This window comes from Amphibalanus amphitrite, unplaced genomic scaffold (genome assembly GCF_019059575.1).
Source record: "Amphibalanus amphitrite isolate SeventyFive unplaced genomic scaffold, NRLGWU_Aamphi_draft 000516F_arrow, whole genome shotgun sequence".
Taxonomy (NCBI): Eukaryota; Metazoa; Arthropoda; class Thecostraca; order Balanomorpha; family Balanidae; genus Amphibalanus; species Amphibalanus amphitrite.
The window spans coordinates 434,183-460,012 of record NW_024882010.1 but is presented as its reverse complement, the minus strand read 5'-3'; the positions used below and the strand labels follow the sequence as shown (position 1 = coordinate 460,012).

The 25,830-nt window shown below is 49.0% G+C and overlaps 2 protein-coding genes across 6 annotated transcripts; both read right to left on the bottom strand.

The window, feature by feature from the left end:
• Nucleotides 1-554: 554 nt before the first annotated feature.
• LOC122393124 lies at nucleotides 555-10,890 on the bottom strand. The gene is made up of 18 exons (XM_043388796.1): nucleotides 10,671-10,890; nucleotides 10,258-10,341; nucleotides 9,791-9,983; nucleotides 9,320-9,519; nucleotides 8,792-8,848; nucleotides 8,489-8,512; nucleotides 8,070-8,205; nucleotides 7,473-7,585; nucleotides 6,932-7,006; nucleotides 6,588-6,632; nucleotides 6,223-6,267; nucleotides 5,720-5,767; nucleotides 5,213-5,263; nucleotides 4,897-4,950; nucleotides 4,517-4,543; nucleotides 2,238-2,297; nucleotides 1,590-1,714; nucleotides 555-1,352 (listed from the first exon to the last, which is right to left on the bottom strand). Exons 1-18 carry the CDS (start codon nucleotides 10,729-10,731, stop codon nucleotides 1,125-1,127), a joined length of 1,626 nt encoding a protein of 541 aa, XP_043244731.1. The 5' UTR covers nucleotides 10,732-10,890; the 3' UTR covers nucleotides 555-1,124.
• Nucleotides 10,891-11,422: 532 nt separating this feature from the next.
• On the bottom strand, nucleotides 11,423-24,017 carry LOC122393111. 5 transcript variants are annotated; one of them, XM_043388766.1, is made up of 10 exons: nucleotides 23,871-23,984; nucleotides 21,109-21,249; nucleotides 20,572-20,820; nucleotides 20,235-20,541; nucleotides 18,745-18,875; nucleotides 18,142-18,238; nucleotides 17,779-17,847; nucleotides 17,403-17,516; nucleotides 14,174-14,221; nucleotides 11,423-12,732 (listed from the first exon to the last, which is right to left on the bottom strand). In XM_043388766.1, the coding sequence occupies exons 2-10, from the start codon at nucleotides 21,208-21,210 to the stop codon at nucleotides 12,716-12,718; spliced, it is 1,134 nt and encodes a 377-aa protein (XP_043244701.1). In that variant the 5' UTR covers nucleotides 21,211-21,249; nucleotides 23,871-23,984; the 3' UTR covers nucleotides 11,423-12,715. The 5 variants fall into 5 exon arrangements, with proteins under 5 accessions (XP_043244701.1, XP_043244698.1, XP_043244697.1 ...); XM_043388763.1 differs by having other exon boundaries at nucleotides 20,235-20,820; nucleotides 23,969-24,017; XM_043388762.1 differs by having other exon boundaries at nucleotides 20,235-20,820; nucleotides 23,871-24,003.
• Between the last annotated feature and the right edge of the window lie 1,813 nt (nucleotides 24,018-25,830).

Below are 25,830 nucleotides of genomic sequence, written 5' to 3'. Positions count from 1 at the left end.
AGGCGTCGTGACGGGTATTCGTAGTACGGATCAACCGCCTCTGACAGCTTCGTAACATGTTACGAAGGCACCAAAACTACTTCGTAAATGTTCAAATGGTTGCTAGATTCTAATTCAGCTCCAAAAACTAGCCTAGAAACATGTAAAACTCGAAAAAGTGAACCGAGGTCACCCGAGGTCACCAAAGGTCAATGACCTGACCTGACCTTCAGGTGACCTTGACACCCACCTTAATGCATGAGAGCAACATCAAATCACATGTTTGAACGTTTGAAACCACGAAAAGCTTGCAAACGCGCGGCTAATGCGAGCCGACATACGCGGAATCGCGATTCCGGGCAAACATGGTCCCGGAAAAGAGGTCACAGGTCAAAGGTCATTTGAGTCAGGGTCATGAAATTTTCAGGGTAGGTGTAAAATTGAGCGATGCGAGGGTACTGAAAGTTTCGTCGCGATCGGCCGATTTTTACGCGAGTTATTCGCGAAAAACCATGGGGGGTCCATCCGACCCCCCCCCCCTACACATGCGATGGTTAAGATCAGCAAACACCACAAGTACATAGTAATTATATTTACAGCACCGATCTGCAATGTCTAAATGTAGACAGTCTAAAGACAATCGTGCACCAATGCTTCAATTCCCTTGCTTTTTTGTTGGTAAATGGCATAAACTTCAAAGTCGAACACATGACCATGCAGTACAGCGCTGCCAGCCAGGCGCAGTCACAAAATGACAAACTTCAACACTTCTCACGCTGATGGAGCTTTTGGGTTTTTGAACACTTCTTGCCGTCCTCTTTTCACTACAGTGCTGACGTCGTCCCTACTCCTGGGTGTATTCACCAAATTATTGGTTCTTTTTTTTTAGAACAAGCCACATAACGTGCCTCGGCGAACCTTTGTTTCAATAAATATATTGGTCACATTTAAAGTGCTCTTCGTCGGTTGCGTGTGATGCGATTCACTCAGTGCGACACACCTTGAAAATAACGTGCGAGGAGACCCCAACAAAAACACATACCTACAAACTACATACCACCCTGTACACTGCAAGGTGCCAATCCTCTTGCGCGTAGTACCTAAAGGCACTTTAAACGCACCAGTCTCGCCTCGCAGGACGGCATTCAGAAGTACGAATAGATGACGGACGGTTCTGTCATCATGCTTGGGAAGAAGCTGTCCAGGCTGGGCCAGTAGGTGTCCCAGGAGGGGTCCAGCGGCCAGATCCAGTCGAGGGGCTCGGGCTGCAGCAGCAGCGGGTCCGGCCACCAGTTCACCGGGTCCGGGTACTCCCAGTGCACGGCCGGCATGTCGAACTCGTAGATCGGCGGGTCCACGAAGAAGGTGATATCCTATGGTTAGAGGTTACGACGAGTTACAGAGATCAAGAGTGTGAACGTTGAACAATGTAAGGCGAAATTTACGAATTAGGGTGCAGAAGCTCGGGAAATGTATTCGTTAAAACTGGAAAATATTTCGGGCGTTGCCTCAGCGGCGGTATGAAATTCGTAAAGATCCATCGCGCCTTTTACTGGACAGCCAGGTCAGGCAGCGGCTAAGCTCGGACACCACGCCCCATCCATCCTTACCGTGGGCGTCGGGGTAGGGTTCTCCAAGTACGGCAGGTACACAATGTAGATGTCCGGCTCCTGGTCGGGCGGGCTCGGCGGGGGCCAGTCTGGCTGCTCAGGCGGCAGGATCAGGTCAAACAAATCTGAAACAAACATACACCGGAAAACGGGGTAAAAGAGCAGGTAAATGCATGGTAGCGAAATGCTTTGCTTGTGGATGCCAATTCCTTTAGCGAAGTTGGGATGATGACGTTTGTTTTTAGACGTTCTAACGCTTTGTGTGGGCACTTTTATTGTAATCGACATTTCAGACTTATCGAAATCAAGTGCCACATAGTTACGAATAGTGATAAGGATAATAATATGTTTTCTACGTACAAGGGTTTCCTCCCTCTAAAATCTCACAAGAAATTGGAAACGTTTCCAAATTCCTAACAATATAGTCGTAAATTTCGGACAGTTGCCATCTATCATTTGACCGTTGATGTATGCTACATATATGACTACGGCTTTCATGACTCTGTAGTCCGTAGCATCGCCGGTTCCATTCAACTCGGGTCCGGAATGATTTCACACTTACAGTGTATAATGTTAGTGTGAGGCGAGAAAAGCCTCGCTGACAGTGCGCACTGCACACTGCACAGTGACACTCAGAACAGTACTCACATGTGTCGGGCAGCGGCTCAGGAGGATAGTCGAAGAAGAAGTTCGGGTCGTAAGGAGGCACTGTAAATGACAGAATGTGTCGTAAGAGCGGCCTACGTACATGCTGTTGAGTTTTTGAGTACCTATGAAGCCATATTATACTATAGCCATACATATGAAGCCATACATTTTGTGTGTGATTCATTCACGATGGGCGTACAGGGTGTCCCGAAATTGATGCGCGGTTGTTCTATCCTCAATAACTTATAAAGTGCTCGAATTTATTTCACGGCTTATATGTTATCATAGTCCCCATTCAGTTGCATACACGGCCTATTGCACTCTAGCGTGTCACGTTTCAGGTTGTCAAGAGTCTCTCCTTTGAAACAACGCCATGCCGCTTATATCTTCTGAAACAGCCTCTTCTCTGAGCTAGCCCGTGGAAGCTTGCTGAGCTCTTTTCTGACGATCGTCCAGATAATTTGGATCGGGGACAGGTCCAGACTGTTGCCAGACCATGTCCCCTTCTCCCAGAGGCCTGGGAGCCTCGCTCGGCACCAGTCCTGGGTATTCCTGGCGTGATAAGCTGGAGCCCTTTCTTGCTGGAAAATGGCCCTGGACATGTCCGACAAAAGTTTGAGTCTGGTTTTTGAACCAGTTACCTTTTCCCGCAGCATCTTTGTGGCATCAGTCTTCTTCAGCACCTCGTTGACATAGTAATAAGCAGTCACGGTCTGTCCCCGAGGCACCTCGTGAAGCTCAGAGCGCCTCTGTAGCTCATCATGCTCCAAATGAGATTCTTCAGCAGACGTTTCACCGTCTCGACAGCGGACTCCTCAGAGCTGCCGTTGGCCCACATTTCGATCGTTCTGGCAGTTAGGGGCTTAGAGACCACAAAGGGCACCTTGTCACTGAAAAGGACGCATCTCCAGTCCTGAATGGTCCAGTTTTTGTGGGTCTTCGCGAAATCCAGCTGCCTGCACTTCTGGACCACGGTAGGCCAAGTCTGCATCCTGAAGCTGAGCAGCTTCAGCTTCAAGATAGTCTTCAAATACTGGTGGAGGGTCGATTTGGATGCTGGGACATGCATCTCATTCAGTTTTCTTGTCAGCGATGTTGAATGGTGCTTTTTAAAGGTCGACTTTGCAATCACGATTTTCGCCACTCGGCTCAAGGCAGTCTTCCGCCCTCGAACTGTGCTGTCCTTGAGTGTCTCTCCTGATCGTTTGCAGTCCATCCAAAGTTTAAATTGTCGCAGAGTTGACGCCCAATTCTCTGGCATCCGGAACCTGGGTCACACCGTCCTTGATCATCCCCACCGGTAGCGGATCGGTAGTTTGTGCCTTTTCACTTTTGGTGATATGCGGTTTCTCCACGTTGCCTGTCTGGACAAGAGTGGCCTCCCGCGCCCACTACCGGCCGCGGTCGGGTTAGCCGCTTGGTTCACGTGATCGTGTGACCAGCAAGATGTACGTGGTGCCAGAGCCGGTAAAATTGCAGTTGTTCAGCATTCGGGAGGGATAGCATAACATGCGGCACCAACCGCGCATCAATTTCGGGACACCCTGTACAGCTCGATAAAAAAAGATATCGGTGACGAGATAACCGATTATCAGGGCGCAATACTTAACTATACTTAACTGTACTTCTAGCGATAAGTACAGGTCGTTCCAAAATGAGATCTTTTCAACCAATTACCGGTACCGGACCGGTATAGGTACTTTTGTGTAAAACGTTATGTGTAGCATTGTGTGTGGGTTGTAATGTCCAGTAATCTCCCGTTATGTGTGTATAAGCGAACTTTGGATGTAAGGTCAATGCCTAGGCCGACCCACACTGGACCTCGCATGCGGGTTGCAAGTTGGCGGGTTTTGAGTTTGCGGGCATAATACTAATTCATAGAGTGATTAGACCGTTCCTTCATGGTAACTTCATGAATGCAACGAAGCCGGTACACTTTCAGAAAACTACATATAGTCGCAATACCAGAGCAACGAACCAAAATTCGACTCCAACGAAAAACCCGCAAACCTCGCAGAACTCGCACACCTCGCAGCAAGGAATATCATAAGTTGACTAAAAATCTTTTGGAATGCGATGCAAGGTGGCTCGCAAGTGCAGGCACGCTTGTTAGATGGTAGTGTGGGTCACTCAGCTTAGATTGTATTATTTGATTTTGAAGAAACCCGAAAACCCAAAAACTCGCAACCCGCATGCGAGGTCCAGTGTGGGGGCGGCCTTTAGGTATATCTCCCACTGTGTTTCTGTTTGCCCTTGAAAAGTTATTCGATGTTACTTACGGTCAGGATCCGGCAGGTCAATGTCATCTGGAAAAGAAAAGTGGCTTGTAAGGAGTCCCGAAAGACTACTGCTGACAGAAACTTATGTTGCATTTTGCCTTGAATCATATTGAGATGTATTGAGACCATTGAGACATGAGAAAGAGAAATCACGAATGGAATGAGTTGGCTCACCACCAGCTGTTTTGCACCCGTATCTCTACATACATGCAATTTTGGCATGGAGACATTAGGCATTGTTATTATGCATTTTAGGCATTAGGCATGAAGGCATTGTCAGACAACAGTAAAACATACTGATGACAAAATTATTATTTTTGTGAACAGTTTATGTTCCTTCTAAAAACACAGGCGCGGATTACATCTCCTTCTTGGCTTACCTGGTATCACAAAGTCGGGTTCGTCGGCAATGCCCACCGTCGGAGTCTTGGGACCTGAAAGAGACGCTTTCGTTAGAGCAATCACATTTCGAGGATGTTGGATATACCCAAGGAATCGATCTACATAGCTGACAGTACAAATAAATACTGTGGGCTGGAAATGTATTGAAAACATTCGTTGATGATGGAACTGTATGCAGTGATAAATATAAAATCAAGTAAATCTTGTTTCACTGTCATACACCAGGCTGTAATAGCCCATTGGCCTATAGGGCTATCGGCGGTTTATTTCTAATTCAATCCGAGTGGGACTCACTTTCTGGAAGTGCTGGCGGACCACCGGACATAGGCGTCGACCTTGATCCGGCTGAAATTCAGTCACGGAAATATTTAGCGATATGGAAATACTATTTCAACTTGATGATTTTTTTCTCAAGTTATTCAGAGTTAAAGGAAACATATGGCATGTATACAATACGTAAGATAATAAAAAGGTCGTGAACGTTAATGTTATCCTGCCAGTGCCCTAAAAATATCGTCACAAATAGATATATACTTTAGATACCGAACTGCACTCATGTATCTGCCTTTGGTCTTTTTTCTAAAACTAGATTATCTATAAATGTATGCACGAATACGGAATGCCATATGACCTTAGATAAGGTAACGTTGCAGAATATAAAATGCAGCCAATTGCTTCATTGACTTTTGATGTACACTGTATGTACAACCAATAACCACATAACCTGATTGCCAGCTGACATAGTACGAGCCAGCGCAGCACTTACCCCATATGCATGTATGACACTAGTCTCGCACTTACGCATTGCAGGGGGAGGGCCACCCGCCATGGGGGTAGATCTCGAACCGCCTGAAATAATTAAACCAGATTTCAACAAATTATTTCCCGAATCTTCTAGGCTGTTTGCTCTAGATCCGTGCTTCTTTTTTTAACATCTAACTACGTGAGGTCTTCACATTTCATTAGTCACAACTCACAGCCACCGCGTGCATTATCCATTTATGCGCGTTTGCGGTTCACATGAAGACAATTACTACGTTTCCATGACTCTAGTTAAGCCGATTTCGCAAAATGGTTTTTCTCCCTTAGGCGTATCATTTAGATATCATTTAAGAAATGTTATTTGTAAATATAGGATTAGGTGCCAGCTAAAGCCATATATACGCTCTTTTTTCATAGGTGAATACTGTATCCGAGAAAAACGCACGTGAAATTTCGTTATATCGATTTAGACGTGTCATGAAAACGTAGTGATTGTCTCAATGCATATTACTCATTACAAAGAACCCGACCACCCGACTCACCCGGGGGAGGGGGTCCTCCCGCCACTGGTGAAGACCTTGACCCGCCTGAAAACGAACAAGTATAAAACTTTATTCCAGAATACTGCTCATACGGCTTCCCGAAGTGAACTGATTGACTCATTGAATGACGAGGTATATTTTAGCAGGACCAGAAATAAACATTAATGGGATCGAACTAAGCATCGTTAACACATCTATCAACTTCACTTTTTACCTTAGTAAGACATCTGTAGCGTCTAACTGATATGCTGCAAGAGGCATCGTTAGCCCTTAATGTTGTTTTGGATTTGAAACGTAAAAACCCCAATATATTGTTCTTAAAACTATATGCCTAGACATAGCTAGATGATAAAGATAATGCTTACCCAGTGGCGGAGGACCACCTGCGACTGGGGATGATCTTGACCCGCCTGAAAGCATATATAACAGGGTAACTTCTGAACAGTGTGATGGTCGCCGAGAGGGGCGAACATTGGTCATGTCTTGCCCTTCATACATAGGTGGTGTTCCATGTTCCGTTCCAGTTTCGTCCATAATATTGCATACGTAACCCTAATATTGTATCTCGTGAAAATTTTTGCGCGTCTCTATTTCACTGGCTAATCTGATGAAAGTGATCATGCTCTTTCATATTTCGTCATATACCTAAACTCCACTGACGATATATAGGTACGGTAATCACCACACTGACGACATATACGGTAATCACCTTCGGGAGCGGCTGTGGTCGGCGCTGCGGTGGTGGGAGGCGCCTCCGTCGGCGGTTTTTCGTTTACTGCTTCACCTGTCAAACATATGCATATTTTGCATCAGTGCATATATGAGTAACGCGACATACTTTTTGTTTGCACGTAACAACGTGAGACCTGTCATGGTGACTTATTTTATGTTGTCATTTGATGAATAACGATAAACTAGTCGTAACCCATCTTTTTCAAAAAGTTTATTAGAGGTGTTAATATTACGTCTGTAACGTAAAATCCATCCGAATTGGTGCACTGTGTATCCAGCCGTGCGCTATTTAATGCTGTTTTCAGTGAGGATGACATACCCTAAGCATAATACGATAGGATAGGTGTTTGCGGCAGGAAAGTTGTTAGGGTCGGACAGGATAGTTGGCCGGCAGCAGAAGTTACTTGGAGGCCGGGGAGGGGGGTCTAGGCCCATTCTGGGTATCATTTTGGTGGCAAATGGCTCACTTTGGTCCATTTGCAGTATGATTATGGGAGCACGCCATTTCAGCTACTTACAGCAAACCCGCTTCAAAGTCGATGTTCGCTTCAGGACTTTCAGTTGGCTGCCGTCATCTCTGCATTTTGTGGCAGCGCGTTTAATTTTCCGATTTGAGCACTGGCATCTATTTCTGAAAAAAAAACAAAGGCAGTTGCGTCAACTAATATGTTATGTTACCTTTCATAAAAACATTCAATGGCACCGTTTTCCCATTGCAGCTCAAGGTGCTTTGGAAAATGACGGCAATTTATTACCCATAGGTTTGCGCAGCTCTGAGTCTCGTCATTGTTGAGTGGTCTCGTCTTCCTGAACGACTCGGTCCCTCTTGACTTCCATACTAGGGTGATTGATAACTATCAATAAAATATGTCATAAGATGTTCACAAAATATATTTACAATAACCAATGGCTGCTAACAATAAATGTCATATGTCCACAAAATATATTAACAATAACCGAAGGCTGACGCACAGAAGGTTTATGTTGAGCCCGTATTCCTGACAAAAAAGAAAGCATTTACAATATAAGATGAAATACGTTTGCATCACTTTTCAGGTGAAGCAGCGGTCCCATGCATCCTCAACTCTCAATGATTTAGCAAGCAGTTAACTCACCCTTTCTCATTCCAAGCACCGAAGAAGTAGCCCTGTTTGAAGCAGTTGCAGTAACATTCAGTCTGCTTGCGGGCGGATTCGACCGGTCCGTTTACAGCCGTGCCGGCGTTGTAGCACACCTGGCCTTCCAGGCATTCTAGAACAACGGGCAAAGGCTTTTGACTATTTGTTACGTGCTATATTGCAATAACAAAGTTGCGAAAGGACTGTGATTAGGTGGGGACGACGTTTTACGAAGCTGTTGTGTTGTAGGCGAATCACGAAATGTTGTTTGCTGAAGTGCAACGTATACATTCGTACAGCTACATTTCATCGTATGTAGTTTACCTACACCACCCTACACCCAAGATTCTTACCCTACACCTGCGTACGGTGCACCGTACGCAGCCCTCACCGCGGTGAGGGTTGGCGACACTTACGTTCAGTTGCTGTTTTCGTCGGCCCTGAAAATGCAAAGAGATATGTAAATCGGTGATATTTTAGTGGCGAGCGGCAGTGTGAATGCTGAATAATAAATATGAAAATGCAGTAGCATTGTAACCATTATTTCTGAACGTAATGCATGACAGTGTGAACAATTATGATCATAGTCAATGTACGAATCTCTCTTCTTTGTATTAATATCAAATCTTTCCCCACAAAGCCGACTGTTCTGTTCAATGCGCGAAATCTCTCGCGAATATCAGAGCTATGTCATTCACTCCTTGTCCTGTTTTGCTCACCAAGTCCAGGTGGCAGGCCGGCTCCTGCCGCCATTGCCTGAGACCGAGTGCCAGCCACTGTGGAAACGGTAAAGTCAGGTCTATCAGATATAGGTGGCATGAGACCGAACGCCCGGGTGTACTGTGGGAACAGGCGACAATGTCAGATACAGAAACTGGAAGGTTTCGAGTTGTAGTGTTCGTGGAAGCGGTAGGGACCGTTAGACAAAGATAGGCAAAAGAACTGGAACAAGGAACAAGGAACCTTTACCTCGCGTTCATACAGGAGCTTCATCTGTTCAGTAATTATTTGCGATGGAGACTGGTCGATGCATGTGATAATGCTTGGAGTTATGAATAGCACACATAAGACCTGCAGTAGGTATCTGAAAAAAATCAGTGATCTTTTCGAATATTGACGGAATACACACAGGCACGCTATATCGTGTGTGTCTAGCGGAGATAAGCAGACTCAGCGGACTTGGCTCAGTCGTAGTTGGCACTGTTGTAACATTAGCGAACCACGCTGGCGAACGCTGGCTAACTCACCGAACCGGGCGCAGTCGTAGTGGGCGCTGTAGGTGGCGGCGCGGGCCGCCTTGCTGATGCCGTTGGTGATAATGATGGCGTACTCGGGCGAGTCGCCACACTGCTCCAGCGGAATGGCATACGGGTTTCCCGCGCCCGTCACCTTGCCCGCGTGGTTGTGGCACAGACACTTGGCCTTTTTGCCGGGGACGAGCTTGTTGCTGAGGAGAGAGAATGTGTAAAATTGGTCAATTATTTAGGGGTTATGACAACCATCAACAGAGACTTGTGCGATTAAAAAAGAGCAACTCAATGTTGTTTGATTTGAACGTAACAGTGCAGTGCATCGCGAATAGTAAGCTCGTCAGAAACATGAAAATAATCAACTTAGTGGAAATCCGACACGCAAAATCTGATTTACATTCATGACATTTAGGCATACCATATTAGAACAAAACGGAAGTGTCACAATTTACGTGACCCGTTTCTCACTCGTTGTTCCTTCTTCGCGGAGAGCTGGGCGCACTTGGGAAGAAGACGGTGAAGAAGTAGTTATGTTCATTGCAGTAGCAGAAGCATTCGTCCAGGTTGCAGATGTCCTTCTCGGCCGGGAAGTACCACCGTCCGACAATGATGGTGCTAGCGTCCTTCACACAGGTGGTGGCATCGTCCCAGTCGGTCTCCACTGTGGATCAGAATTGTGGAACAGGTTTACAGTGGTGTGGCAGCCGCAAGACACCTATCTTCGAATAACTACAGTGTTATTTCTTCATATTTTTTTCGGATCCTCGAGGTTGCGACTTGCGCCTTCAAACAGCTGATCAGTCACGTTGAAACGGCTTTGTGTTTCTGTTTGAAACTGTGTACGGAATAGTAATCACCATTCTACGGCATCATTAATCAACTTTCTCAAATGTGTCTATATCCCAGAGAAATCTACGTAGTCATTTTGTACTCACCGCATGTTCCACCGATGAGAGTGAGGTCTCCGTCGCACGACGTTTTCTTTTCGCTGAGGCAGAGGTCTTTGTCCGCCTGTGCTCCTGTAGAGAAAAGCAACGTCGTGTCATCGATGTCTACCATGACAACAGTGAGATCAGACACTATGCATTCTGCGGCCAGTGACTCAAAATGCAGTCGGGAGCAAACGAGCGCTAGAGCCAACATTGGAATGGAAGGAAGCGTCCCTGGCGTCGCATAGTGCCAGCCAGACACATACCTACCCGATGGCTCTCTCGTAATGCACTAATCAATGGTACATTTTGACAACCATTCATGAAGCCAGGCACAAGTGCACGCCCACGTTCAGTGTAACTCAATCCCAGGGGTCGCACTCGCATCCTTTACACTCGCCAGCGGTGCGGGGACCCACCTGTGACGGCCAGTGCCGAGAGGAGCGCCGGCAGCAGGGCACGGAGCACGCCGCGCTCCATGGTGAACCGTTCGGCGACTGCCGCCGCCGCGCGGAGGTTCCTCCTCGGCCGGGCACGGTGGAGCCGTCAGCAGACCGACGGACGGGGAGCAAACAGCCCGACACGCGCTGACAGACCCGAGCGACAGACGCTGACAGACCGGCCCCGGTCTGTGATACGTTAGATCGATACGAACTGAGACCAAGGAGGCTACGCTGACCTGGCAAACCAGACCGATTATAACTTATAAAGCGTTCAGGAATAGACGAAAAACCACCCCAACATTCGCCGACATATTACCTGGACAATAACGTCGCATGACCAGTCAGAACTGACAACCTGACTAGGCGGAATTGCCGGGCTGATGGAGCGGATCAGACGGATTCCCTGGGCAGAGCTTGCGGACGGACTAATGAAGATTGGATGGGAGGAGCTGGGCAAACCGGTACTGGTCGTGCGAGCGTGACATCACTCACGGGCATGGAGAGGGTGACAAACTAGAAAATAGACATCACAAGGTCTGGGAACAAGGTTCATCCAGACAGTGAAAATGTGTGTCGCCGGTGGAAATGTGTGTCGTCGATACCGCAAGAACTGACAACCTGTAGCTGCGCCTTGAGCTTGGCGTGAAATTCTGCATCTGATATCTCATAAAATCACACCTAGGACCGATTGAAATTAATTTACACGTTTTCCGAAAACAAAGATGGGACCGATTTTCCATCATTTATTCTCATCACAGAACGCACGCACGAGGCTTTGGTTAACGTCTTCATGTAAAACAGCGGTACATCGAAGCAACTGAGCAACGCCCTCACGAATAGAGCACCGCGTCCGTCCACGCCGCCGTGCGCCGGTTCGACAGCTGTTAATGCAGTGTACAGAGTGGTTAGCAGCCAGCCACTTTGTCCCCGGAGCGTAGCGCTGGTTACATTCGTCACACGAGCACGACGTTCGAGTCTGCCCATACACCGCGTTACAATACACGGATCAGACAGGTCCGCAATATACGATAGCTGTCTGGTATTGCCCACATTTCACATCTAGTGCAGTTATATGTCGAAGTAATAAATATAGCACGCACAACGCTATGGATGCCTGCTTTCATAAAAGGCTAACTTCCACCCAATAAGGCAACATGCGACACAAAACCCCAGCAGTACACAATTTCCCTGCGCATTATTGACAATACGCCAAAGCTCACGCGTGTATAATCTCGTGTTATCCACGAACTAACCTATCAGCACGGCCCGGCCTGGCGCGGCCGGGGATAGCGGGCCTTTATCACGGTACAGCGCGGCGACCCGAGCACAGGACGGGAACAGGCGGTCAGGAACCGGGCCGCCACGAGCGCCGCTCGACACCAGATGGTGAGTCCCCGGCGCGGACTGGACGCCGCACCGACCCGCCCAACCCCATCACAACAGAAAGACATCACAACGCGGCACTATGGCCGGCAAAACAAGGAGACCGACCGACCCGCGGCCCTCCCTGCCGCGCAGTAGCCGACACTGGCGGGCCCCTGGCCGACTCCAGAGAGGTGTCACCTTCAGACATTGAGATACCATGATGTTAAAAGTAAACCTTTCCGGCCATACCTACTCGTTTAGCTATATGGAGTTTGAGTGAAACATACAAAACATAAGACGTCTTTTAGGTTTGATCAGGATAGTAGAGCTCAAACAGAAAACAGGATCAGATAATTTCACTTGTCAGAGGATCGTAAGACTCAGACATTCAAATTCTTTTGACGATTTGTCCAGCATCAATTCACGATCAGCAAAAAGTCAACATTACATCCTCTCCTTTTCTAAGACACTTCGACCTGCTCCACCTTGGTTTGAGGCGCATGGGACGGCAGCGTGACGCACCTCTGGGTGCGTCACGTCACGAGGTACATCACCGCGTCACGTCACGAGGTTTCACGTCACCGCGTCACGGAGATAACGGCGTTACTGCGGACGGTTTCACCAGCGGAGATTCAGCACCAGCACAGCGGGAGTAGCTAAGTGGCGTTCAGATCTGAAACGGAAGGATATTGTCAGTGGTGTCGGCTGCAGCGGAGGCGCGGCTCAAACTCCTACTGGTGGATGTTAGTCACTGAACAGTGCTGTAGGTGCAATGTGGAGGGAGGGAGGAGAGGGGAGGGGGGAGGAGAGAGGGAGAGAGGGAGAGAGAGAGAGAGAGAGAGAGAGAGAGAGAGAGAGAGAGAGAGAGAGAGAGAGAGAGAGAGAGAGAGAGAGAGAGAGAGAGAGAGAGAGAGAGAGAGAGAGATCAAAGTGAACAGAAGGAGCTGAACCCAAGCAAACAACATCCGATTCCAGTTTGTCAGTCACATTGTTATGTCAAGTCATCCAGGTGCAATATGGTAAACTTCGATCAAGTGGATCCAATTGGAGATTTTACAAAGTAAGCTTTATCACCGACCCATGACACTTTTAACGCACGGGAAGAAACTGAGCAGTGGATACACTCAGCCCCAACATCCTCTTACCATACAATATGAGCTTTCTTCCATACCAGGATAAAATGCCGAGGATACATTCGCGACTACTCTCGACTTGCCCATGAGGTCTGCGGAGAACTGCCGAAAGGGAAGCATGCAGAATCGGTGTCGAATTCGTGTACAGCCCTCTGCACACTGCGTGGTAGGTATTCCTTTTTCGACAAAAACAATAATAACTGGAAAACTATGCTTTCTGTCACTCGGGAATCGTAACAGCAAGAAGCGCGAGACTCCGCACCTTAGATTGGGCTTATCATGGTATACATTTTCCATCCAGTTTGGCAACAAAACACAAAAGTTTAGATTTGCCCCCAAAACAAACTTTTGCATTTTGCGGCCACACTAGGCGTGAACTTTGCTCAGTGCTACACCCAATCGAAGGAGTGGAGCATGGCGCATCTATGTGCAATGAGTTCCGACCGACTGATAACATAATCTTTGAGTTATTATCCGTTTTGTCGAAAAAAGAATACCTACCACGCAGTGTGCAGAGGGCTGTACGTCTACTGTCCAAGCCAGCCAAGGATAATGTGGGACTACCGGCATTCGGCAAGCCGACCATCTAGGGTAACAGCGGGACCGTCAATTGGTTCCTTCGTGCATTAACGAAGCGACAAATTATTTAACCATATTTTGTAATCATTTCAAAGTGTCTCAGATAGTGCCGATAAAAGCTGAACCTTTGTTCACCTCAAATACGCTTCATTCAGTTTCTCAAATGAGCGATAATGAACGTGAACAATCCTGGCACTAATTTCAGCGACTGTAGCTCTCATACCAAAAACAAAACCCAATTAGCACCACTAATTTCATCGCACTCTTCTACACAAAGCCATGCTACGCAATATACACATGTCATGCAGCGCGCTGAGGGTTAGTTGATCGCTACGACCGGGCAGGCAGGGGCAGGATGCGGGTAGCGGCAAGGTGGGTGGGTTAGTGCCTTCGGTGGCTTACTTGTCTGCATGTGGGGCAGCCCGTACCCTGCGTCCTGGCTGTAGGTGCCTATAACACACAGAGACGGAGAGACGGGCTGTAGTCAGCTGATACCTTTCCCTAGCTGTCCTCTCCTCCCCTGGCAGACTTACACAGCCGGCATGGCGCCTAGCGGGAACTAGAAGAGGCTCGCCTTTGTGAATAGAACAATTTGGAGGGCACGGATGAAAGGTTTCATGAAATACGATACAGATGCAAACGAGAAAACTCAGGATCTCAAGGAAAAGGCCCATATCTATCTGCAGAATGAATAGGGGAATATTGAAGACCATACTTCTAACTTTATCATGGTCAGCATAGCTTATAACAAAAAGCTCACGAGGATACCTGTTCAAATGAGGAGGTCATCTAACCATACTTGGCTTTGGGAAAAGGAATGTGAAGTTTGTGAGCATAACGCAGCAGCATCAACTGACAAAACAAGCACCGGACGCGACAGAAATGAATGTGAAGTGATAGGTGTTACACATTAAATGTTATATTATATTTTAAAATGCCATCCTTTAGATCAGAGCCGTTTAAAGGTCAGTGGTGCTCCGTGCTACGACAATGCACTGTGTAATATGACATCACAACGTTAGGCAACAACACGGACAGCAAGCCGATGGGTGACGACACGACACAATGGATTATTGACTGATATGTACCGTCCTGTCTTGTGACGGGAATGTCGCATCGCTCCTCTCAGTGGTGGCGGTACACCTTCAATTAAGAAGGGGGGGGGGCACTGCCGACTTTTGGTCCCATTCTTTCCATGCGACGCCCATAGAGCTTATGTTAAAATGCCAAAATCAAAGGGGGCACGGTGCCCCTCTCCCCGTTCCGCCGCCTATGGCTCCTCTAGGGTGAAATCAGATGTAGGCGCCGTTTCATCGCTAACGTTTGTCTTATGATATAACCCATAGGCCATGTAACGATCGAGACATAAATTACTGTCACTATTGCTCGAGGCAACATACTGGTGGACCGCTGACCCGCAATACAGCCGTGCTGTGCAGCACAGCATCGATAAACTAGTCGATGGCTGAAAGCATCAGCAAGTAAAAAGGTAGACAGAACCCAGAGACCATGGTAGCAAAAATATTTAGCAATGAACAAACTGGCAAAAGAGGAAGCATAACGGAAATTTTGTACCAAAACCACCGCCTTCTGCTCAGTGCATAACCACAAACAGCGTGTGAACCGAAAGAGAAGGCCTCCGGACCCTCAAATGATAAAATCAGACGGGACTATTTGTTTTACACATCGTGGATGAGGTAAACGATTATATAAGTGACGCATTTTGTATCATGACTCACGCATTATGTTTTTTATTCCGTTCCACCAATTCAGCTATATTTACGCAAAGCGATGGCTCCGGCTAAGGTGCCCCAGGTAACGTCACAGACGCGTCACTCTCGTCACCGAGGCGTCACTCTCATCACGGCCGTCAGCGAGCGTCACAACAGCTCGTCACGCGGGCGCCGAGCCGTCACAAACATGTTATCGCCGCGTCACCGTCACCGTCACCGTCGTCAGTCAGCTCGGCAGTCGGCGGCTGGTTAGGCCCTTAGGAAGGCAGTTGGGCTGGGCCACAGCCAGTCGTGGCGACTGAGTGCAGCTCTGGAGAAACAGCATGCCGGTCCGGATCTTCAACTTCGATTGGAAAAACTTCCGATGGATCCTCCACTTTGAATTTAGATTACAAAAAAACTTCCGATAACTACGAGATCTAACGGATCCATACAATTCACCATGACCAGTATCATTCACCGCATAATTTGAGATATCGCAAATGATGTGAAATCTTGTAAGAGCTGAACGGCAGCTAATGGCGCCAACGACACTAAACACAGCCTAGCATTCAATTCGTCTGGTGAAATAACCCACCAGTAATGCCGGACACGCCCTGGCATTGGTCCAACCTCCAACGTTACACAATTTCTTTCAGCAGACCACAATTTTGAAGGACATAACAGCATGAAAGCATACAGCCACCAACACCTTCAGTTAGTAGGTGCTAGCACCCAGTCGTAATTTGTGAATGCTATTTAGCTTGAGCCGACACAACAGTTATGACAACACCCGGCTGTAAAAATAAACTCCCGAATGCCAACAATGTCTGATAGAACATATGGTTGGGTAAGTGGCGTGAACTCCACCTGGCGTGCACGTTTAGAATCTGTTTGGTTTGGAAGCCTCCTTTTGACGTCACAACTCTACAACGTCATTGCGGCGATAAATTATGGTCAAGGCGGACCGATGTTTTCCCGGCAATAACTTCTGGTCAAAATAGTCGAAGCCAAAAATAGACGGCTATGACGACAAATTTAGAGGTCAGGCGACGCAACAGACTATTTGCATCTCAAGCAACCAGCGCTTGGCTGTGAAACAATGTATTTAAGCAGGCGATGTCGGAATTATATAAGTGAAATATATAAGTGAGATATAAGTGAATCCTATTTAGTGATGTCAATTACAGAACATCTGAATACCGATACCAAACCAAATCCCAACATAAACCGTAAGGAAATACCGATACCGAACCATCTTCATAACATGAGGGAAATACCGACTTTTTACCAATTTCTCAGCCTTCTTACACATTAGTGGGGGCTCATAATACCAACAAAATACCAAGTACATTAGGATTGAAATACCAAATACCTAGTTGGTATCGGTTTGGTATCGGTATACCAAAAAGTTGGTATCCGATTGACATCTCTAATCCTATTCCACCTATTAAAACGTACATGACTCTTGGGCATTCCTTTTATCTCGGTAGATATTTGAGAGCCCTAAACTCTATGACCCTAAAATGAAGGCTAACATTTTAAAGTGATGTAATACATATTATCACGATCGTTCCTGTTTGTTTCCAACACACTTCCCTCACTTTATTAACCTTCTTCGTAAACAGAGAACACTAAAATCGCCACTCCTCCCAGTTAGCAGCTGCGATGACAGCGCCCTCACGGCTGATTGGCAAACTACAGCTCAGGCAGCGACCCGTCCCCAAAGACTCTGTCACATCACTCACTTTCACATTATTCACAGTAATTACAGTGGGCAAGCCGGTTGGCTATAATGATCACAGCGAATCCTGAAACCAGACGTTCATCCCTGCAGTCCCAGGCACCCTGCCCCGGCACCCCTCTCCTTCCCGCACCCCTCCCAGCTTGTATCGCCCCAGCTCGCTGTGAGCACTTACCTAGCACAATTCGCGGCATCTCACACTGTTCACAGTCGGTGATGAGCGGGTGGTTGAGGAACGTGCACGAGCCGCACGCCCACTGCGGTCCCTCGGCCGGGTCCTCGTCAACACCTGTCAGCAGAGGAGAAGGGTCAAACCATCGGGACCCTCACCACTCCATGCCACGAGGCCAACCGTCCGCCTACCACCGTCACCGCCACTTAATCGGGTACAATACACAAACACAGATCAGCGGGCCAAAGGAAACAGCAATGATTCACAATCCGCCCAGCCGTCCGCATGGCTCGCGCCTGTTCCAAACAGTCCGTGTGCGTGGGCGTGGCTGTTATCCGACAGACGGGGCGGGGCGGGGGCCGTCCGTCCCCTGACGTACCCGCCGGCTGGCTGCCGAGGTGGTGATGGTTGGAAGAAGCGCCGGGCGACACGGGAGACTGCAGCCGGCCTGGAACACCGAGAGGCAAACACACGTGATGGCGCCGGACTGAACTTGTGGTCGAAATATGTAGCAGACGTTCTCAGTCGCGGGGTCTCTCGAAGGTTCATCTTTGTATGCTATAATATCACGGAATCCGTGCAAAGTCGCGCAAGAATTCGCAAGTCATAGCAAAGTAGAGAAATCCCAGTCACTTTTAACTTAAAAAAAAAAACAGTTTTAAGTCGAGTATGCAAGGAAAAGTAATGATTTAGCTTAATAAAAAGTCACACGAAAGGGAAAGCGTAGTGTTCGGCAGCTTACCAGGCATTCGGCGCAGGTTATCGATGTCGGTCGATATGGCATCACACTCGCGCTGGAGCTTATCATTCTCCTCCGCTAGTCGATCCTTCTCATCTTCCTGGGGAAACGACAGAACGTGGCATAAGAATCGCATCTAAAGGGCGGTATAGCGCCAGCAATTATGCATGTTTCTCACATAAAACATTTTAAATCAAACAGTGATGGCAAAATGGCACGGTCAGTTTCCATTCAGTAATAAACAAATTTGGTCGCAAAACTCATTGATTCTTGAGGCAATTGTTCAAAGTTAAATACAGCAGAGCAGTTCGATACCGCAATAATATCCCCAGTCTAGCCCACTAGCTCACTTTTCGGACCAGGGGTGGTCGCCAGTGCTATTCGTTTCACATTGAAACAATACCAGCACCCAGCCACAGATGTCGATTAACACTTGTATCATGTGCACGTGCATTTCCTCTCCCAAGCACATCGGCGGGGGCGGCATAAGCGCCTACCAATACTTTACTCAAACAAGGCATTAAAATTCACCAACAAGAGCGTCAATGCAAGCCGGCGCCTGACTGAATCGTCGACAAACCGGTCAGGAGACGGCGCGATGCTCACCTGGGCGGCTCGCTGTGACAACTGGGTGTGGAGGGCGGTGATGGCGGCTAGGAGTTGAGCGTGCAGGCGCCGGTTTCGCTCCACCTCGGCGTAGAGCTTGTTGTAGGCCTCAGTCTGCCTGGTGATGAGCGCTGTAGGTAGTATGGGGGAGGGGGGGGGGGGGGGGGCGGGATGCTGGCGTTAGAACAAGCTGTAAGAGACGTAGACACATATCCGATTATAATGCTAGCTGTGAACGATAAGCAGAAGCAAAGTTTCTGTAAGAAGACATAAGACGAAACGTCTTTCGTGTAACGGATATAATAATTATACTGTTTAATTATTCATCATTATACATACTTCTTTATCGAGTAAGAAAAAAAGTAAAAGAAATTTGAACGAATAGGATATCACAAGACAGAATATACTGTACATTTAAGCAGTATCGAATTTTGAAAGCAGTCATCAAATAATGCACAGTATAACGGAGTTGAACTCACGCAAGATGAAGATAACACACACGCATGCTGCGGACCAATAACGAGCGTTACCTGAACAGCAGTTAGCAAAGTTCTAACCGGGGAAATCGTAGCATATCCTCAGCGTGTTATGGCACGTCAACTCCAAATAGTGACGACAGCAACAACTACTACGACCACAGCAGCCTTAGCATCAACAATTCTACCACAAAACCAAAATCTGCGCCGAGTTAAACCGACCACGGCGGCGGAGATTAGCGTTAGACCGGTCTCGCCGCCCGTCGGAGGGGACAGGAGTCAGCCAGCGGGGGGAGGGGGGGGGGGCGGAGGGGTCAGCAGGGAGGGGGGGGGGGCAGCTGCGCCGGACCAGACGTCACCAGACGGCACCACGCGTCACACGACAGTTAGTTTTCCAGCGGCGCGGCGGAGCCGGCCTCCTCGTGCAGACGTGCCGCGCCGGCCCGGCTGACCGACCTGTGTGTACCAGCGCCTGCGGCTCGGCGCGGCGCAGCTGCAGTTCGCGCGGGTGGCCGTGCTGGCAGCGGCAGGCGGCCGGCGCCTGCAGCGCGCCGGCGCTCACCAGCCGCGACAGGCGCAGCTCGGCCTGCGGCGCGAACCCGGCGTCCAGCGAGAGCAGCGGCGGCGGCGCGCAGTTGGCGCGCACCAGCGTCCGCGAGCACGGCACTACGGTCACACCGCGCTCCGGGTCAGCGGCGTACAGCCGCCGGCGCGCGCCCACCGGCGAGCCGGCCGCCGGGGCGGGCGGCGCGGCGGCCGGTGCCGGCGAGTCGCGCCGGCGCGCGTCGCACCGCCACTGCAGCGCCGCGCGGATCGGCGACGGCGCCGCGCGGAACGCAGACACTCCGCCGCCGCCGCCGCCGTCACCGATGGAGATGCTGAAACTGGTGCGGAACGCCGGGTCCGGGTCAGCCCAGAACAGCGACGCCGGTGATGGCTGCATGTCCGCCAGAGAGGCGCGCAACTGAAAATCGATGGCGGTACCATTGGGGATCAGAGCGGAGGAGAGCGTACCCTCCTGGCTGGCGGACGAGGCGCGGCTGAAGAGCGGCCGGATCCCGCTGCCGGGCGACAGCCGTGTCGCCGGAGACGAGCTGTGCCGAGGCCGCGGCTCCTCCGGGAACGCCGACGGCAGCGCGCCAGTGCTGCCCCGCAGCGGCGTCCGCTGGAAGCTGAGACCGCCAGCCTCGGGCAGCTCGTGTCTGCGACCACCCATCTGGCCACCCATGTCCTGAAACTCCGTCCGGCGTCCACTGTTCAGCTCCGGCATGGCGTGTCTGCGAGCTCCGAAATCGCCCAGGTCGAGCCGCCTGCCCCCGACCTCCGGGAGGTCGAGTCGCCTCGCCCCGACCTCGGGCAGGTCGAGTCGCCGACCGCCGACGCGCACATCCTCCAGCGGCTGGTTCATGTCGTTGAGCAGCCGGGCCGTGGAGGTCATGCCGGCGGCCGTGTTGGGCTCCATGGAGGCGAGCACGCCGACTGCGTGCCGTGCCGTGGATGACAGCTGCTGGTACTTGTGCGCCAGCGGGGCGGCCAGCACGCTCGTGTCCACCTCGTAGTTCTCCAGCAGGTCGCAGCACTTCACCTCGTTGTAGCGGTGCTGGTAGAGAGGGGCAGTGGAAACGTGTCACTACGTCGGGAGCTGTTTAACATGACAGGCAGTGACGAACAGGTAGTGGTCCAAAGACCCGTGATGTGACTGGAGGGCAGATAAAAATGTATGCAAAACAAGCGCAAACTGTACTTGCATCTTAATCTTTTATGAAATTAAAAGCAGGATTGCAAGGAGCAAAAAAGTCCCTCACTAGCCGATCCGTTTGAATCAAAACCACCACTGATAAGCATGATGATCAAGAAAAGATGACAATATCTGGAAAGATGAACTTACTTTGTGCATGACCTCTCGGATATGCTCATCAGGAACGTGTGTGAAGCGCTGCTTCAGTTTGTGAAATATCTGCGCCTGGACAACGCTCGTTGGGTCAGCCATGTTAGCTGGCCAGCCGAAGCTCACAACCACTCAGCGAGTCTGAAATTGGAGTGGTCGGATGAGCTGCGTCAGCCAGATATTTTTACAAGCAGAGTCGATAAGGACAGAAGCTTTGAGCAAAGGTGAACATTAGCTTTGATAATAGTCATGAAGAACTGCGAAACAATTCACGAGCTTTACAATCAACGAAGGACATCCAGGCCATGTAAATTCTAGAAAAAAAGAAACAATGCATATTGCACGCAAATAATTGAAAAGAAACGCAAACTAAAACGGCAGATAATCAAGAGTTCATAATATAAAGAAGCATTCGTATTCAAAGCATAACTTCATCAACCGGCTGCTAGCCGCTGTCCTTAGCCGGCGACCGCGGGCTCGTGGCGGCCGTTCATTGGCCGGTGACTCGCACCGGACGACCTGAGGCGATGTGTCACGTGACCTGACCCGGCGAGGGGCTCCGCTCGCCCCGGGATTCTGAACGAAACGGTGGCGATGGGCGGCCGTGCCAAGTGTGGCGTTGGGCGTGCTGAGCGGTGAAGCGTATCACAATAAAGGTGCAATGTGACTCAGGGGTCTGCGGCCAGTAACTATCGCTCACAACGTGCCTTTATTTGGATGATTTAGTCACCCAAAGTACATCCTGTGACACCCACTTCAGAATGAAATGGTCGGGCTGAAAGCACGTCTTGGATCAGAATCCGCAAGATTCCACGCTCAATATTCGTCTTGCATTCGTTCGTCGCCTCAGTCACCGCAAATATTCGTCATGGCATTTGGTCGTCCGCAGACATTTTCATTCGCGAATTTTTATCTGTGCCTCACTTCGTTTGCACCTTTTCGTCGACGGAACTCTTCGACTGCGAGTACCATCACGACATCGCAGGCACAGCAGTATTCCCTTCCTCCTCATCCCCTACACCGAATAACTCCCTCTATCTACTCATGTGTTGCCGAAAGACCGACCACGGAGGTCCACCCCCTTCACCCTTGGCGATAGCTCAGGCCCTCACGTCCATGACGGATCCTAGACTACATAGATTACCATGCTCCTCATTTTCGGGCATTGGCAGTTGAGGTTAGGCAAGGTCAAAAACCCACAGCTTACCCAGCATATGAATAAACATCTCATAACTTGTCACCTTGCATCATATTCACAGGCTAGTTAGGATAACAACAGGCATGTGCCATAGGCTGTGCTTGTTCTAGATGTCTGATCATGAAGTAAGCAATGAACAATGAATATCCCCTGAAACTTCGCAAGGGTGAAGGGACCCCTGTTTACCTTAAGACCAAACATGTTAGTAACAGGTCATTGTGGGCTGTCTTGACCCAGGACCACTACGGCCATCATCCAGTGCTGAGATGCTGATATGGTTCTAGGTCTGCCAGGCATCTGCTCTGCGAATATCTGTGAGAGTGTTATTTTAGGCATCTGGGCTATGGAGTTATAGAAGCAGTCCTCCAGGGTATTTCAGAGGTAATTGGTAATGATGAGTCATTGCTCGGGGTTACATGAGCAGAGTTAATACGCATTACAAACGGACTACAATGGTGAGCGAATAGGAAAATCCGTTCCTGATACGCATTTACTTGCTCATGTAACCCCGGTAAGTGGTAAACAAATGGTAGGTAAGGAGAAATAGGATTCTGATGTTCAGGAATTGATGAAACATTGAACTTTTCATATATGTATCATGTTCATGAAGAAATGAGTAGGTAGGCATGAAAATTTGTGCTTACAAAGAAATAAGAGAATAAATGTGACAAAAATGTGCATGATGCAATATGCATCATGCTGAATGATGCATGATGCATCTGGTCCAAACTGCAAAGCGTGGCAACAGAGTTGAAAATGTGCCATGCCTTGCAGTGTTTGTACACTAGAGATTTGTAAATGGATGCCTGAGAAAAATTACCCTAGCAGAGGCCCCATGCATGCCCCATGGCCCATGAGAACATTACTCATAAAGATCAGTGCTAATTTCAAACCCCATGTAAAACTCACACCAGGACCAGATCATGGTAATTCCGCACTGCACCACACACCAGACGAGTGCCTCCTCAGTCCTCACTGAGATGAGCTGTGTTCGCCCCCGGTTTATTTATCAGCAGGCTGCGAGCATGCTGCTACTTCTTGGCTCCTCATTGGTCGAATTCAAGTGGTCTATTCATTAGACCAATGAGAGGCCAAGCAGCGCCAGCAATAACTTCCTTATATGGGGAAAACCGACAGCACCCTGATATAAAAACAGCGACCGAACAGAGCTAGGGTAGGTATTGTCAAGATTGATGTTACCATGCCTTGCATTCAGAGGGCTGTTCATCTACCCTGTGTGCGGTAGGACCGGACACAGGCTCTAAGCTCCATCCACCGAGTCCCTACGTCAGCCTTCCGTTGCTGCACACGGCAACCACTGTGGCCGGTCCCGACGCACACACAGCACTCAGCAGTTTGCGGTGCCTGTGAACAGCCCTCTAGCATCTGGTCCCTGAATTTCATAATATATATGTCCAAGAATACGGCTACGTTAAAATTACCTGCAGTTATCGATGTTAGACAGAAAATATAAGATAAGCAGCATGCAATCATCGCAATGAATGACAGTCAATACCTATTCATGCATCACATCGCATAGTAGGATATCAATATACCTACTCACCAATATTATGAAACGGTTAGCCCTGTGTAGGTATCTGTATTAAAAAAAGGCAGTAATGTAATTCCACATTTGACTAAATGAAAAGATAGGAAACAAACCAGAGCTCTGTTCGCCCGCTGCTGCCAAAACAGCTTCCCCAACAGCCCACTAGGTGGCTACTGTGTTGAAGAGATAGGACTGTGCTGTTGACCAATGAGAGGCCGAGAAACGCACGCAGGCTGCTGACGTAGGCTGCCGTGCGCTTACTATGGGCAACCACAAAAGTGAGATATTTCTTCTTTTAATGGGGCTACAAAGTGATCTAAAACGCAGACAAAAAAGTTACCGACTCTACAAAACCACTGCCACCATCCATACGCTGGCTGATGGACGAGATTGTTGCCTAGCAACGGAGACCACGTGAATTTGTCCAATAGGAGCTCGAGTCGCGCCAGCAGTGTGTGACGTAGGCTGCTGTTATAACCGCAGAGTTCGTGCGGTCGCTGTGGGCCAACCGCAGCGAAGGCGCGGCCGATTTGGGCGCGCCCCGCGCCGCTGTCACACGTGCGCCAAACAAGCTGAGCAATGTACCTTTTGATTGTCGCTTAGCAGCGGAGACCACGGTCACGACGTACTTTTGGCGTACTTTTGTCTGCAGCCCCATCCGTTAGCTGCGTAGGTTTCATGAAAGTAATCTTGGGTTTCATGGCTCGACGCTAGTGACCTCTATATTGAACTTCATCAACGCGCTAGCGACATCTCGCAGAAGCCAAAAGGACTTGGCATTATGCAGTGAATCATTCAAACTTTGCAAATCATTGGCAACTTTGCCGAGAACATAGGCGGCGGAATGGGGAGGGCACCGGGGCACCGTGCCCCCTTTGATTTTGACATTTTTACATTAGCCCTATGGGCGTTGCATGGAAAGAATTTAGAATGGGACCAAAAGTCGGCAGTGCCCCCCCCCCCCTAATTGAAAGTGTTCCGCCGCTACTGGCCGAGAACGCCGATGTTCCTTTCGCACCGGGCGTCGGTTCATCACAGGTGTTGGTAGGGCTCGAATGGCACAGTCAAATAGCACAGCCATTCTCCCTTAATAAGCACTACCCCTAGCCCTCGCCACCGAGAAGAGGGGGTTCGGGTGTCGCCCTCGACGTTTTTTTTTTTAAAGGTAATTGCTCGAAAGGCGCTGGTATAGAGATGAAAGCTGGCGCACTTGAACATTAAAGACGGATCTTCACACCGACCACATTATTAGGTCAGGTCAGGTTACTGACTTGGGACGTCGTAAGTGAACCTCTGCACGGCCCTAAAATGTCGCAATTTAGTCCGAAATGGCGAGGGGCGGGGAGGGCAGAGTCCATCTACCCTCCCCCTAAACGGCATCTGATGAAGAAAACCGATAGGTTCGGCGAGAATTAAAAATGCCCTAATTATTGCCGAGTCTAGGCAGTATCATGCCCACGATCACGACACCCATCTGTTCATATGCCCATCGGTGAATAGCGCGTGTCAGCCTGTGTCCGGCTGTTATTGCCTGCGGTTACAGGTGCGTCATCAACGCAACAAAGAAGTACGACGCTTGTGATATCTATCCTGAAGCACCATGAAATGTGACATCCGTAAAATGTACAGTAGAATAGTTAGTCGTTGCCCATGTAGAACACATTTATGGTGAGTGGTGACATTTATTTCCAGGTAACAAATTTAACGAGAAGGATAAGGCTATGGCCACTGGCCAGTAGCCTTATCCACATGGCCACATGCGAACAAATACAAAACAACGTCACACAACGAATCAATGCCAAAGATTAAAGGCTGTTTACAAATATCTACAAATAAATCACGCCTGACATGTGCTCAATTGTTATATAACGAGCTGTGCGATGTGCAGTATCAGTGCCAGCAGTGTGGCCAGTGAAGCATCAGGTTCACTGGCCACACTGCAGCGCTCGTCTGCGACGAGCGCCAGGCCTCCTGC

Excerpts from the sequence above, each read along its gene's own strand:
- LOC122393124 (XM_043388796.1), bottom strand. The coding sequence starts at position 10,731 with ATGGAGCGCGGCGTGCTCCGTGCCCTGCTGCCGGCGCTCCTCTCGGCA. Across the intron at positions 8,513-8,791 it reads CGGCCTGCCACCTGGACTTG|GGCCGACGAAAACAGCAACT; the intron begins GTGAGCAAAACA and ends TTGCATTTTCAG. Across the intron at positions 2,298-4,516 it reads TGACCTGCCGGATCCTGACC|TGCCTCCTTACGACCCGAAC; the intron begins GTAAGTAACATC and ends TGTCATTTACAG.
- LOC122393111 (XM_043388763.1), bottom strand. The coding sequence starts at position 21,210 with ATGGCTGACCCAACGAGCGTTGTCCAGGCGCAGATATTTCACAAACTG. Across the intron at positions 18,876-20,234 it reads CTCGTCCGCCAGCCAGGAGG|CGCTCATCACCAGGCAGACT; the intron begins GTACGCTCTCCT and ends TACTACCTACAG. Across the intron at positions 17,848-18,141 it reads TAACCTGCGCCGAATGCCTG|GCCGGCTGCAGTCTCCCGTG; the intron begins GTAAGCTGCCGA and ends TCGGTGTTCCAG.